The sequence below is a fragment of the Oryza brachyantha genome, chromosome 1 (genome assembly GCF_000231095.2).
Source record: "Oryza brachyantha chromosome 1, ObraRS2, whole genome shotgun sequence".
Classification (NCBI taxonomy): domain Eukaryota; kingdom Viridiplantae; phylum Streptophyta; class Magnoliopsida; order Poales; family Poaceae; genus Oryza; species Oryza brachyantha.
The window spans coordinates 31,475,868-31,491,428 of NC_023163.2; the positions used below are offsets into that span (position 1 = coordinate 31,475,868).

General features: G+C 41.3%; 2 protein-coding genes across 2 annotated transcripts; both read left to right on the forward strand.

Annotated features, from left to right (window-relative positions):
* Positions 1-815: 815 nt before the first annotated feature.
* On the forward strand, positions 816-10,963 carry LOC102713421 (histone-lysine N-methyltransferase, H3 lysine-9 specific SUVH4). Its single transcript, XM_006645205.3, has 15 exons — positions 816-839; positions 1,132-1,589; positions 1,765-1,863; positions 2,063-2,117; positions 2,252-2,361; positions 4,684-4,863; positions 5,747-5,845; positions 6,167-6,265; positions 6,556-6,605; positions 6,815-6,903; positions 7,447-7,609; positions 7,983-8,088; positions 9,853-10,035; positions 10,258-10,485; positions 10,570-10,963. Exons 2-15 carry the CDS (start codon positions 1,155-1,157, stop codon positions 10,681-10,683), a joined length of 2,010 nt encoding a protein of 669 aa, XP_006645268.1. The 5' UTR covers positions 816-839; positions 1,132-1,154; the 3' UTR covers positions 10,684-10,963.
* Positions 10,964-11,523: 560 nt separating this feature from the next.
* On the forward strand, positions 11,524-13,001 carry LOC121053303 (trihelix transcription factor ASR3-like). Its single transcript, XM_040520073.1, has 3 exons — positions 11,524-12,209; positions 12,348-12,401; positions 12,534-13,001. The coding sequence occupies exons 1-3, from the start codon at positions 11,555-11,557 to the stop codon at positions 12,869-12,871; spliced, it is 1,047 nt and encodes a 348-aa protein (XP_040376007.1). The 5' UTR covers positions 11,524-11,554; the 3' UTR covers positions 12,872-13,001.
* The last annotated feature ends 2,560 nt before the right edge of the window (positions 13,002-15,561 follow it).

The following is a 15,561-nucleotide window of genomic DNA, read 5'->3' on the forward strand; positions in this document are numbered from 1 at the left end:
TTTAGGTGGTGTTTAATTGCCAAAATTTTTTGGCAAAAACATCACATCAAACGTTTGACCGGATGTCGAAAGGGGTTTTTGGATACAAATGAAAAAACGAATTTTACGGTTAGCTTAGAAACCGCGAGACGAATCTTTTGAGCCTAATTAATCCATCATTAGCACATGGTGTTTACTGTAGCACTTATGACTAATCATGGACTAATTAGGCTCAAAAGATTGTCTCAAGATTTCTTCCATAACTGTCTAATTGATTTTTTGGTTCATCTATGTTTAATGCTTTATCTAGATATCCAAAAATTTAATGTAATATTTTTGAAAAAAATTTAAAAACTAAACAAGGCCTTACCTGAAAATGCCTAATAGTAGTTGTATGGTATAGCCTCATGAAGAAGGAAAAAAAATATTTTTTAAAATAAAATCATATCAAAGATTTGGCCCCCCTATGGCCATGGTTGTACCACTCCAGTACACCCCTGGCGCGCTGATGTGACTTCCGGTTTAAAGCGGCGCCCCCGCCAATCGGACGGCGCCGCGGAGGCCTGCAATTCGAATGGGCGCACTCCCAGCCGTCCGATCCGCTGCCGGCTCGAATCCCACCAAAAATTCAAACGCGCATCCCTGCGTGGCAGCGCCCGTAAATTAATGCAAGATGACAGGGGCATCGCGGTAATATCGGCTGGCGAAAGGCGAGGAGGTGCAGCCGCCCCCCCATCTCGCGTGCTATTTTTTTGCTCGCTCTGCTTCTCTTGGCACTTCACCTCCTCCTCCTCCCACATTGCTGCGCGGCGCTTCTCCACCCCGCCGCCGCCGCTGCCCGCGTCGTCGCCGTCGGTGAGGTATTGGCTCCTCGCGCCGTTCGCCCGTCGTGCCGTGTTTTTTTTATGGTGGGGTTGATTTGGTGCTGGGTTTGGGGTGGTGGAGTGGGGTTTTTGTTCGTCTGGGTTTTTGGGTGGGTGGGTGGGGTGGGGGGGGGTTGTGTTTGGATTGTTCCCCATTTCGCGTGGATTGTACCGTGTGATTTTGTTTACGGAAGTTTATTGTGGAATCTGAATGGGTTTTGGTGAGGTGAGGTGAGAGTGGAGTGGCTGATGGAGTTTGGTTTGTGTGTGCGTGTGTGTGTTTGGGTAGGATTTTCGCGGAGCTTCAGTGGGATGGAGGTGATGGATTCGGTGGCCGTGATGGAGGTGTCGCCGGTGCCGGAGCCGCCCTTCATCGACGCCGCGACACCGGCGCTTGCGCTGCGCCGCAGCGCTCGTTGTCTGAACAGGGCGCGCCGCCCCAGCTACGTGGAGCAGGTGGAGCCCAAGGAGACCGGTGGCCGGCGGAGGGGAGGGAAGAGGAAGCGGGACGAGGACAAGCAGGAGACGGCGGCGCAGGAGGCCCTGAAGCCGGCCGGCAAGGGGCCCAAGGTTGAGGCCTCGTCGGAGAGGAAGCCGACCCCCGCGATTGCGGCGGAACCGATCCCTCGTGCCGGGTTCGCTGCACCTGCTGCCGAGGAGGATGTCCTTGGCAACGGGAAGAGCGCGAAGCTGCGGGTGAAGGAAACCCTAAGGGCATTCAACAGCCATTACCTTCACCTTGTCCAGGTTATCATCTGTGTCGGAGTGTTCAGCTCCATTTTACTTTAGGACCAGTTTGGAAAGCACAGAAGAACCACATGATTTTTCACTAATAACAGTTCAGATACCATTGCAACTGGTGGAAGAAAGAATTCCTGCAGGAACGTTTGTTATCTGACAATGTGCACATGTGGGATTTCAGGAGGAGCAGAAAAGAGCGCAAGCTGCGCTCCAGGAGATTGAGGCTAATGGAGGTCAGAAGCGGCCGTCAAAGCGGCCTGACCTGAAAGCAATTACAAAGGTTCTGTGTCGCTCTTTGCATTTTCATTATTTATTTAGGTCCCTTTTGGAATGCACGGCGTTTTCTTGTATTCTGTGGAAGCTGAGCGGGTTTATGTGAAAATCCTGTAAAAAAATCATGTGTTCCATATGGGGATTTAAAGAAATGCGTACCTGTTTTATTTGGGTTGTTGCACTTACATCCATTTTTATAATTCTAGATGCAAGAGAATAATGCCGTGCTTTATCCAGAGAAGAGAATAGGGCATCTACCTGGTTAGTGCATCTTCTTTATTAACAAGAAACCTTGTGGAGGTGTCGATCGAATTAGAGATATCCTGATCTAATCTCATTTTATTTGTGCCCCATATGTACAAGATTTGCAATATAATGTCCTTCTTCCTTGGCAGGTATCGACGTTGGGGATCAATTTTATTCTCGTGCGGAGATGGTTGTTTTGGGCATTCACAGCCATTGGCTGAATGGCATTGATTATATGGGAATGAAATACCAGGGAAAGGTGATTGTACTGTACTATACCATATCAACTGAAATAATCATATTGTAAAGAGTAAAATTTACAAACTACAAATAGTTTTATCAAATTATCACAAAATTATGGATTTAAAAGTGTGTATCATCGAACTATAGCATCAATTTTTTTATCACATAACTACAACTTGTGTAACTTAAAAAAAGACCATAATCGAACTCTAAAATATGTAGTTCTTTGATGGATTCACCACTAAATTTGTAATTTTTTTGAGAGAAGGCTCCATGGAGGAGCCCTCCTTTTACTGAAAACATAGGTAAACAAAGTCTTGCTAGCAGTGTTGGCTTACATGGAAGCACCACCAAGCAACATTTTGCCAAAGGGAAAAATTGTAGGACAGTGTCCTGTCCTTACTATTTGGAACGGGACAGCCTTAGTTCCCATCAAAACATACTAAGTAGCGTTGTGTGTGGTCTGTCGTACAATCACTCAAGATCATTTTAGTTTTTATTTCTTTTATAAGTATTACCAATGTTGTATTAGTTGATACCACACTAATATCATTTAGTAACACCCTAAACCACACCAATATTATTTAGTAACACCCTAATATCAGTTAGTACCAACTAAGTATCAGCTGATACCACACGAGTATCAGTTGATATCAGTGTGATATCAGATCTGATACTTTCTAGCCTTCCCTAGATTTATATGGATGCTAATGAATCTAGGCATATATATATATATATATATAATTATATACATTCATCAATTGATTAATTTAGGTAAGACTAGAAAGTCTTACAATATGAAACGGAGGTAGTACTTTATAGGAATTATCCTGTTCTAAAACAGGATACCGTACAATAGCAGCCCCCTTTACCAAAACACTCACACTGAGCTTTCAGTGTAATTGCTAAACCCAATAGAAGACCTTCCAGCAACAACACACATTACTCCTATCAATAGCTGCATCAAGTTTTTGGTAGGGAGGGAAGGAAACATTGCAAGCATAGACTACCAGATACTAAACAAACAACAGACGAAAAAAGCCATAGACCAGCTCTATAAATGAAACTTGATCCCCACACACCTCTACCAAAAGCTAACCCACCCCAACTCCATTATTTGACTGTCTTAGAGCCAACGCTCCTTCTTGGAGCTTGTGAAGCATATGGTCCATCGTGTCGTCTACCCTTGTCTTCACTAGAGTCTTCCATTGCCTAAAAAGAGTTGTAGTTTTGTGATACAATATTTTAAATCTGTAGTTTTTTTAAAAAAAATTGGTGCTAAATCTATAATTTTGTGATACAACACCATAAATTTGTAGCTTTATGATAATTTGGTCAAAGTATCAGTGGTTTTGTGAAATTTACTCTATTGTAAAATCTTTTGTTCATTTGATAGTGGAACTACAACTTGTTCCGTCATAACATCATTGGTTCAAGAAGGCCCTAAACGCTGGATGGTTACAAACGGTAGATCGTAGCACCTACAAGTGCCTAGACACCAATGTTGTCTGATTGGCTGATCGAACCTGCTCGTCATGGCACCGATTAGGCTGATTAATCGTCGATCAGCCCGATTAATCGAGGCTGATCGGTACAGTAGCACACATTTACCGGAACATAATAACCCTATATACTATTTAGTGTGCAGCATAAAATACAATAACAGAGGTGTTATTTGATGGTTAGATGATACTTACCTTTGAGCTTTGTTGTTTGAGGTGCCAATGGACAAAGGACCGTCTAGGTTGGCCCAAGACTCTAGTCATGTTCTGATCGACCTGATCGTTAGGGGCTTCTGATCACCCGATTGATCGGACCTGATCGTCGACTAATTGTACGATTAGAAACTTGATCGGCCTGATCGTATGACCTGAATGAGGTCAAGGGACCGATCAATCCGATCAGATAACATTGCTAGACACCGCATATGACCAACATGACTAGAGGTTTCCTAGCAATCATCAAGCATATGACAAAAAAGAAGACAATATAACATAAATGTAACAACAGGCAGCCCCCTACTACCAAATTGCTGTGGCCATAAGGCAATGAGCACTGACATTTAAAACACATGTAACATTGTTCTTTTAGCTTTATCTCAGGTTTGTAATTCCTTGTCATTGCATTTGCCTTAGTAATTTTGTATGGCCTTGTTTGGAACATAGAATTTATATGGCATTTTCACAGAAATTAAAAAAATTCCTATAAAACAAAATGCTAGTAAATTCACATACATATTGTGCCATTCAAAGTTCCAAAATAACTCTACTGATAAAACACTTATGTTTCTTTGTTTTTTCTATTAAACTAAATTATTCAGTAATGTACCTTCAAACAGGGGGAATATGCAAACTTAACTTTCCCACTAGCAACTTGTATTGTCATGTCGGGAATATATGAAGATGATCTTGATAAGGCAGATGAAATTATTTATACTGGTCAAGGAGGAAATGATTTACTTGGTAACCATCGCCAAATCGGCTCTCAACAACTGCAACGTGGAAATTTGGCATTGAAGGTTAGTTATGACAATTTTCATAAGATAGTTCTTTATGTTGTTGGAATGGTATCCATTTATTTCAGTGGTGATATAGTAATGTCTATATTTTTCTGTACTATAGACAATTAACTGTTCATTATTCATTTAAGATCTAAATTTCAGATTTGCATTGTTTCCATCAGCTGTCACTGTGGATGATCTAACCCTTTTTAGAAGATATATGATTTATATTCATGGACAGTGCTCGTTTTCAAAATATTGTTTTTTGGTGTTGGGGTTTTAATTCATTCCAATTGTGGCTGGTTCAATGTATTTTGCTTGCATCTTTGAGTAACGACATTCTGTTAAATATGTTTGCAAAATCTTGGTCCTTAGCATTTATGCCAATAGCCAAATCTGTCTTCTAAATTCCCATTTCATTTTTACCCTTTTCTGTTTTAAAATATTGCAGAATAGTAAGGATAATGGTAATCCTATAAGAGTTATACGAGGCCATACATCAAAGAATAGCAAGAATGGAAAGGTCTACACCTATGATGGGTTGTACAATTAACCGTTCATTATTCATTTAAGATCTAAATTTCAGATTTGCATTGTTTCCATCAGCTGTCATCGTGGATGATCTAACCCTTTTCGGAAGATATATGATTTTATATTCATGGACAGTGCTCGTTTTCAGAATATTTTTTTTTTGGTGTTGGGATTTTAATTCATTCCAATTGTGGCTGGTTCAATGTATTTTGCTTGTATCTTTGAGTGATGACAATCTGTTAAATACGTTTCAATTTGTGTGCATCTTTCAGTTTGCAAAATCTTGGTCCTTAGCATTTATGCCAATAGCCAAATCTGTCTTCTAAACTCCCATTTCATTTTTACCCTTTTCTGTTTTATAATACCGCAGAATAGTAAGGATAATTGTAATCCTATAAGAGTTATACGAGGCCATACATCAAAGAATAGCTACACTGGAAAGGTCTACACCTATGATGGGTTGTACAAGGTAGTATCTCTTCTTAATCTCAGCAGGTACCATTTCATATTATAGATAAGTTCAGATAAATGTGTTGCTAACTGTTGCATACTTGGATGTCTGCCAAACTAAATTTCTAAACAGTTGCTTGCCTTTTATTATACCTGAAGCTGTTACGTTTATTCAGAGACAAAAACGAATTATTTCCTTAAACACAGTAGTTACACTTCCAGCACTGATTATTTATTAAATCCTGTATCACTACAGTAGACATAATAAAATAGTTTTGCCAATACTTGGTCTGTCCCATTTCTTTATCTCTTGCATTTATATTTTTTCACTATTCCATAGGTTGTAGACGACTGGGTGCAGAATGGAGTACAGGGACATGTTGTTTTCAAATATAAATTAAAGAGGCTTGAGGGACAACCATCACTAACAACTTCTGAGGTATGCTTGAACTTTGTTAAAGTTACATATTTAGAACACTCAGTTGCTGCCGTATCCTTTCTTCCAGAATTGTGACAATATACTCTTTGGAAATAATAGTCATTTGGCTGTATTTTACCTGTTGAGAAATAGCTGAGCTAAATGAATTAATATACTGTTGAACGTCTAGATATTTGAATGTAGCATCTAGTATTTACTTATATTAAAAAAGATTGGCCTTTATTTAACAAATTTAGTTTCTGTTTTCTTTTGTTTTCCACTGGTGCCGCATAACACATCTGCATGTGCAGGTCCGATTTACTCGTGCTGAAGCTCCCACAACGATTTCCGAGTTACCTGGGTATTGGCTGAAGCTCTTATGTTTTGCGCATTGACATCAAATAATCTTAAGGCAGCTCAAGCTGCCTAAAGGCTAGAAGTCGTTGTATTGTAATTTGCTATGTATCAATACACAGATACACTACTACGTTGGTCATGTTTTGTTTAGAACGTTCCATTCTTAATGACACTAATGTGATGTTGTGTGACCTGTGCCTTGCTTCTTTCTAGGTTGGTTTCTGATGACATATCGGGTGGGCAGGAAAATCTTCCTGTTCCTGCTACTAATTTGGTTGATGACCCACCTGTTCCTCCAACTGGTATGTTTCAAGCCTGTGTATTGGCTATATATATTTTTTCTTTAACTGGATTACTTGGCACACTGGCATAGTATTGATTTGGATTCTTCTTCAACTCTAAGTTTAAATATGATGCATGGTTGAAATTTTACTGCAAGACCCACCAAAGTCTAAATAAAATATTTCCCTATTTCCCAAGTATTATAGGTTTTTTACTAGCAGCTATAAATATTCTTCACCATCAGTTTTATTAAACTCCTTCCCTGTGTTTTACGAAATCCATGAAAACTGGTTGGTTTCATGAAAACCGGACTTCCTGGGCTTGCTCGGGAACACGAATTGCTTGGTCTCCTTGTCAAGTTAATACAAATTCAATCTGGATTTTAAAAGTTTCAAATTTCACTGGTGGTGTTCATACAATGGTTTTTGTAATTGAACTAATCAATGTGTTTATCCTTGTTGGAATCTTCTTCCAGTTTTGTTTTTGATCTGCATGTGTCAATTTTCTAAATATTGAGAATTATTTAATTTATTACTGTATGTTTACCTTCAAAAATGCTGTAGGTTTTGTGTACTCCAAATCTCTAAAAATTCCAAAGGGCATCAAGCTTCCATCTAATTGTAATGGCTGTGACTGTGAAGGAGATTGCGCGAGCAACAAAAACTGCTCATGCGCACAGCGCAATGGTTCTGATTTACCTTATGTATCATACAAGAATATTGGCAGGTAGGCTGCACCCAAATGTTTATATCATTTCATACATGCTCTTCAATTATGCTCCATCTGTTCCCAAATACATGCATTTCAAGGATTGAAAATTTGCACACAAATATAAGCATTCTTGGAGTATTTCCACCAACTAACCATCTTAACCCCAACAATCCTCCATCTCCCAATCTCCCCGCATCTAATTAAACAACATAGAAATGCTGGTCCTAATTAAACAATCCTATAAAATTTCTGCGTTCTGAAGGAGCCCTTCTGTTTGGAAACTAAGGGAGTATTTTGCTATCATGATGAAATCATGCCTCTTGTACACATTCATATAGATAAGCAAGAATATTTCTTTGCATGCTGATTATTAGTTGCCAATCTTCAGGTTGGTGGAGCCCAAGGCAGTTGTATTTGAATGTGGTGCTAACTGCAGCTGCAACCTCAACTGTGTAAATAGAACATCCCAGAAAGGCCTGCAGTATCGCTTGGAGGTTGTTTTTCTTTTCCTTCATCATGTTATTGTCAAATTTCATTCCTCGTTATTTACCTTCTCATCTTTTCACTTATGCTTATGCATGAAAGCCAAAATTTGAATTTGAAAATTTAAATTTGGAGTTCTTTTATTATAGTTTATTTTCTAGCACTTGCTTTTAAATGACTAAGAACATGGATATAGAAGGTTTATCTATAAATTATTTTCTAATCACTACTAAGCTATTTTGCTTATGCTTATTTTAAGTGGAAAGATGATATGGTTACTCAGAACATGTATGGGCAATCCCATTGAATTAAAGTTTGTGTGAAAATTTGTAAAAAATAAACTAAGTTTTAGACAACAATGAATTTTGAGGCATTGTTTACTTCTATGATGTTACATGACATTTGGTTTAATCTATTAACTTGACACACATTACTTTCCCCGTCTCAAAATAACTTTATCTTTCACCCATCTCACACATACCCAACAAAAGCAAAATGAAGAGAGTGTATTTCACTTTATCAATTCCCAATGTGATTCTCTCCTACTTTATCTATTTTCAATGCATTGATTCTCTAATTTCACAAATTCCCATGCAATGATTACTTAAAAATAAACTTATTTTGGAACAAACAAGAGGATTCAAAAATGATCTTATTTTGCAAAGGAGTTAGTATTTTTGATGGAGTAAAATACACCAGTGGTCCTTAAACATGTAAGGTGTCATCTAGGTCCTTAAACTTGTAAGATGTCATCTATGCTCAGTGACTTGTTAAAGTACTCTCTCCGTAATTTAATAGATGGCGTTATTGACTTTTCACACATTTAACCATTTATTTATGTAAAAACCTATGATCATTTATTCACAAATTAATTTTTGTTTGCAAATAAATGGTTAAATGTTCTATAAAAAAACCAAACAATCACCCCCATGGACTCAGATGTGGCTGCCATCTCTATCCTTTCTCCCTCATCAGCCATCTCTCTTATTCTTTCTCTCTTCCCTCCATCATCCTCCCTCCCCTCTCGTCCCCCGTTCTCTCACTCAATGGCAGAGAGCATGACAAGGTCCATCACATCACATGCATAGTCTTCCGCATCAAGAACCACATCATCGCCTGAACGGGTATTGAACTGTTTTGGACATAGATGACATGATTTAACAAGTTTAGAGGCTTGAATCTACATATTGCACTGCCTAGATGGCGCATCTTTACAAGTTGACGTCCAGTGCATTTTATTCCTTTTAGAATCTAACTTATTATGTTGTTTCTGTTTCATCCTTTTGATTATCTGATTCCTCTAGGTTGGTTTATACGACTCGTATACCACCACTATCCCCCACGCTGTTGGACACCACATTTCTTTAATTGTCATTCCATGCAGACACTGCATTTTTAATTATTACTCCCTCTGACGACATGATGTTTTCAATATTTTTCGTACTGTTAGAGATAAAATATTTTGCAAATAGAAATTAGAGATCAAAGATGCGTCTTGAGGATATTGTTGATGTAAAAAACATGTTTCCATGATGGGAGGGAGCATAACTGTTGATAAGCTGGGTTAACTCCTTTCAGCAGCCTACTGCTGATGCTTGTTTTCCCCCGATCTTAATAAAAATCTGGTTTGCCTTTCTTCAGGCCAATCCGGCCAAAAAAAAAGCTGGCTTAACTCCTTGCAACAAAAGCTAGTGATCTGTTAGAAGTGGATGGATTTTCTCGTTAGGGTTTCCCATCTTACTGCATATTGTTTAGCAAACTTACTATGTATTCAGGTATTTAAGACAGCTTCAAAAGGCTGGGGTGTCAGGACTTGGGATACTATCCTCCCTGGAGCCCCCATCTGTGAGTATACCGGTGTGCTCAGGAGGACTGAAGAAGTGGATGGTTTACTGCAGAATAATTACATATTTGATATTGATTGTCTTCAAACCATGAAGGGTCTGGATGGAAGAGAGGTATAATATTTTTCCCATTCGTTAGTATTCAATCTTGTACCAATGCTTCAGCTAGAATGTATCATCCATTGTTAGCTTTGTGCTATACATCTTTAATGTCACTTTTCGGTACACCATTTTACTTGCTCCTTTGCTTTGCAAAGTAAATCCTTTTGTTCATGTTGACATATCAAGAAATGCTTCAGGACACTATTTCCTAACTACTAGCTACTTTTTCTACAGAAAAGGGCTGGCTCTGACATGCACCTTCCGTCTCTTCATGTTGAGAACGATTCAGAGCCACCAGCACCAGAGTATTGCATAGATGCCGGGTCTATTGGCAATTTTGCAAGGTTCATCAACCATAGTTGCCAGCCTAATCTTTTTGTCCAGTGTGTCTTGAGCTCTCATAACGATGTTAAGTTGGCAAAGGTGACGCTTTTCGCTGCTGACACTATACTTCCTCTTCAGGTGAGCTTATTTCAGTTCCTCGTGGTTTCGACAGTTCCAACCATTAATGTTTTATCTTAACCAGTGACCACCATTGCATTGCAGGAGCTTTCATATGACTATGGCTATGTCTTGGACAGTGTTGTGGGGCCCGACGGAAATATTGTCAAGCTGCCTTGCTTCTGTGGTGCTCCTGACTGCCGGAAGCGACTTTATTAGATCTGCAGTTATTTGCATCTGTTTGGAATATGGAGCGCAGGAAACTAATATATAGTAGTATATGAATGCAGTTGTGGCAGCCATGTAAATGGCATGCTGAAAAAGCTATGATATTTTGCAAAAGAAGGGCTTGTCATTTTTTGTAGAGGTCATGCTGGACATGATATTTTATTTAGGAAAGGGATAGCTTTCTAATTTTGTGTAGAGGACATGCTGGACGCGCTATGATATCATCTTACAAACAATTAACCCATATATCTAAGTGGTGATATAACTTTCATGGCCATTATATTTGTTCTTTTCTCTGCTGCATGATTGTGAATTTGTGATGTGTGTGCAAGCCTGTGTTATTCCTGGACATATATATTGCAAACCGCAAAAACAAAATTGTTGGTGTATGCCGCATTCGGTCCGTTTCTTGCATAAGTTAAATTGCTTGATATCTTACACGCAAAATTTGTGATTTGTAATTGGTCCTCCGCTGTGTCACGACCTTCTTTATTTGATATGTCCAAATCTGGCAAAGTACTCGAAATGCTGAAGAATATGGTAAGTCAAGAACATTGTGTGTTACTGTGCAATTCTATTTATGCTCTATTGATTGACATGGTTAGCAATTCAGCACAGAATACATGGCCCAATGAACATTGTATGTGATGACACGACATTAGCTGTACCAGATTAAATTCTTTCTAAATTTCGCCTAATTGTGATTTGCCAGTGTAATGACACTTATTTTCTATGGCATCATAGTTGGGTGAGGTAAAAGGATAGTAATTATGATAAAATGAGATGGCATTAGCTGCACGAGATTAAGTTCTTGCCTGTTTCTTCTTTCTGCCAAAAATGCAAAGCTTTTGATGCTGATCTAATGGCGGCGATGTTCGCAGATAAATCCCAGGTGGTGGAGGCCTCGACGCGCACCGATCGATCGAGTTCACGGGAGGCGGCAGCGATGTCCGGCGCCAATGCGAGCTCGCCGGCGGCCGCCACGGCCAGCACGCCGCGGTCGCGGCTCCCGCGGTGGACGCGGCACGAGACGCTGGTGCTGCTCCAGGCGAAGCGCGCCATGGAGCAGCGCGGCCGGCGGTCGCCGCAGCCGTTGAGGCTCAACTGGGCGGTGGTGTCGGCCTACTGCCGCCGCCACGGCGTGGAGCGTGGCCCCATGCAGTGCCGCAAGCGCTGGGGCAACCTCTCCTGGGACCTCAAGAAGATCGTCGCCTGGGAGAAGAACCTCGCCACCACCGCCGCCGACGCCGTCGTCCCCGGCGCCGGTGGTGGTGGCGCGCCGGACGCGGAGGCGCCGCCGCCGACGGCGCTCGAGTCGTTCTGGGACATGCGCGGCGAGCAGCGGCGCGCGAGGCTGCTTCCGTCGTCGTTCGACCGGGAGGTCTACAACGCGCTCGTCGGCGGCGTCGACGCCGCCGCGCCGCCGTCCTACTTCGGCGAGGACCTCGCCGATGCCGACGACGTGGACGCGGACGAGCCGCCGCCACCGCCGCCGCTCATGGTCATGCCCATATCAGGTCAGAACACATCCCTCATGGCCATTTGTATTTCTACAAACAAAATACGTACATGTATACAAAGTACACATGACGCTACTTTTATACGTACTCGGCGGCGTATATATACGGTAGTTGATACATTTGTCTTGTACGCAGCGAGGAAGTACGAGCCACCTGCTACGTCTTCTCAACGGGAATGCTCTGATGCAGGTGCCATTTTTGCACACAGAATTTCTACAAATTTCATCAAAATTCAAATTGATCCGGTGAATTTTGACTCAAGTTGACCCTTTTCCCTCGATAATTCAATTCAAATTGCTGCTTTTTTTGGGCCCATTTTAGCTACAGCGAGTGCGAAGAAAGTCGGGGAGGCGTCGGACAAGAACTCGACGTCGCAGCACGACGGCGGTTGCGGCGGCGGAGGCCTCAAGGACAGCGAGGCCACGTACGGCGGCGGCGGCGGAGCGGAGGAAGGCACGACGACGGCGACGGCCACCGCGGCGACGGCGAGCATCGGGAGGCAGGTGATCGAGGCGCTGGAGAGAGGGAACCGCATGCTGGGCGACCAGCTGGAGGCGCAGCGGGCGATGTGGGACATGGAGAGGGACCAGAGGGCGGCGCTCCTCGCCGCCGTCAACAAGCTCGCCTCCGCCGTCTGCCGGATCGCCGACAAGCTCTGAGCAGCCGCATCAAAACCTCCTACTGGATTACTACTACTCAGAATGTAGTACTAAAAATTTGATTAAACGGATCTGTTTCTGTGGACGACGATGAATTTGGTTCTTAATGAATCGGCCGCTCGCCGGAGTTTGCCGCGAACTCGCCGCCGGTGAGCTTGCTGCGCGTCTGTCTGCACCGTGGGTTTACCCTCTTGCCCACTGATAGGTGGGTCCCGCTGTCGAATCCCCACTGCCCACGTGCTATGTAATCCCAGCCGTCCATGCCTCCTCACGGTTGAAGCGGAGTCTCATCTACGCCGTCCAGCCTTGGACAGGTCGCCCGCCACCGCCGCCGGCGACGACGCCGCCTGTCACGCCGGCGGGCGATCTGTATAAGAACTGAACATCACGTCAGGGTCAGGTGATGGTGTCCGAGACAGGGTCATTTTTAGACATTATTTTCGATCTTGCTTTCGTTTAGGGACATCGTTTTGTTGCCTCTCGAGTCTCGACAGACAATTATCGATCAGGTTTCAGTGACTTCTCACGTCACTGAAACTTCCCCTGTACATGAATCGTACCGCTGAGAGTGATTACCGATACGTGTTATTTCCGTCTTTAGGTTGTAACTCCAAGCAGCTTTTTTTTAAAAGAAAAAATGATATTATAATTCGTTGTTGCTCGTCCCGGAACAGCTCTGATAATCTTATGATTTTTCTTTGGAAAAAAATTAAACAATATATTTGCAAGCGGAAAAATAATCTATGAATAAAACATTTACATGAGTGTTTCTAGCTATATAAAGCAAAACTGAAAAAGAAAATATGATGAAAAACTCAAAAAATAACTTTAAGTTAAAATTCAAATTTTAACTTATAAGCATAAACATAAGAAAATAAATGAGGGCGGTTGGTGGTAGCTTTTTTGAAGCAAATGCTGAAATAAGTTTCATTATCTGAAAAATGAATATGAGAGCGATGCTAGAAAAAGCAGTATTGAATTTTTAATCCTCGAATGCCCTTACTAGTTCTTGGGCTGAATTTGTAGGAACAGCAAATCTGAAATTCAACTCTGACAGACTCCAAGCTACCTGACGAAGCTGGCAAGATTTTCAGCACCAGGTGACATCCACATCGCTCGATCTTCTGGCATCTTATCTTTTGTTCCTGTCCGTCTTTGAGTCTGGATCTCACTTTTGCTCCTGCATGCCGTCGCTTTTCTCGAAAGGCAGGAGCACCAATCCTTTGGCCCTTCCTATGATTAGCACCAGTGCTTTACTGAACTTTTTGATGAAATACTTTACTGAATTTATCTACCCTCAATGTATCCAACGTTTTTCTCTTTGGTACTTGGAACCAGACTCAACTTTCCATCAATCTATATGTGTATTTCAGTCGATCCTGAATCCATTCATGGCATCTCCGTCCTCCAATTCATGCAATTGAACTTTCCATCACATCATATGTGTTCTTGTGGTGACTAGGTTGATCTCAGTCACTTGTTGCTGTCTTGTCTTTGATGTGAATTTCCATCACATTTTCCACTGTCTGTGATCAGACTGAAACTGTACTACACACAGGCAAAAACACACAAAAGTGTCAAATGATCAAAGCATTCCATGTGAAGGAGAATATTCAGGCGCCACTAATGCCTGTCCCCCAAGCTCATGCATGCAGCAGTTCGTTAACGCTTCTTTTGTTCCATTACCTTGGCGTCGTTGCGACGCTGAAATCATTCTCTGAATTTTCTGAAAAAACTATCAAATGCTGCATGCCTGACTGCATGACCAACCCCTTTTGTGTTCTTCAGACCTTCAATGGAGCAGCTTGCATGTACGGTCTTACCTATATATCAGATCAAATTAACATTTTTTTGGTCGAAACTAACATGTAATTAACTTTTGTAACCCTGTGGCTAATTTGCCAAGCTAGAGAGATTTGGATGCATCTGATGGCAGCGAGAAAGGGGTTGCCTGGCTGGCGTATTGCCCTACATGGATCCGATTCTCTAGGCGTGTTGGGTGTTGGTTATACTGATCGAATATTGCATGGAGCTGTTAGCTTGGCTGAAAACGACATCAATCCACTGTCTTTGGTTTGGGTTTGGGTAGGGGTGGTTCAGATGGTCCTAGTAAAGAGGCAAGCAGAGATAAACGCTCAATATTTTTTTTCGATTACGAAAGAAACGCACGCACACACGCAAGCACTACCACGTTTAAACACCCGTGGATATGGCTCAAAGACACACTAACTCCCTATTTGTTTTCATTTATAATTATTATAATCTAGATTATTAAAATTGGATTATTATAAGCTGAAATAAGTAATGTACGGTAAGATGTGTACTTAATTTAAAGTATCTAAGGGTAATGATTCTTTGTGCACTCAATAATCTGGAAAAATAAAATCTTTGGGAGAGCTTATAAGATTATAATAATATGTGTTCTAGATTACAATAATCTAATTATTTGTTTCAAATTATTTTTATAATTCAGATTACAATAATCATAATCATAAGTTGCAACAAACATGGCCTAAAAGAGAAGAAAGAGACGCTCAATTTTTTTATTACACGAAGAGGCTTGCACATCATAATCACGCGTCCACAGATACGTACCCTAACACAAGTTTAAAGAGACGGAAGAACCGATACATATTTTAAAGAGAAAGAAGTCAACAGCCAATTCCTTTTCTGTAAACTTGCATTGCAAA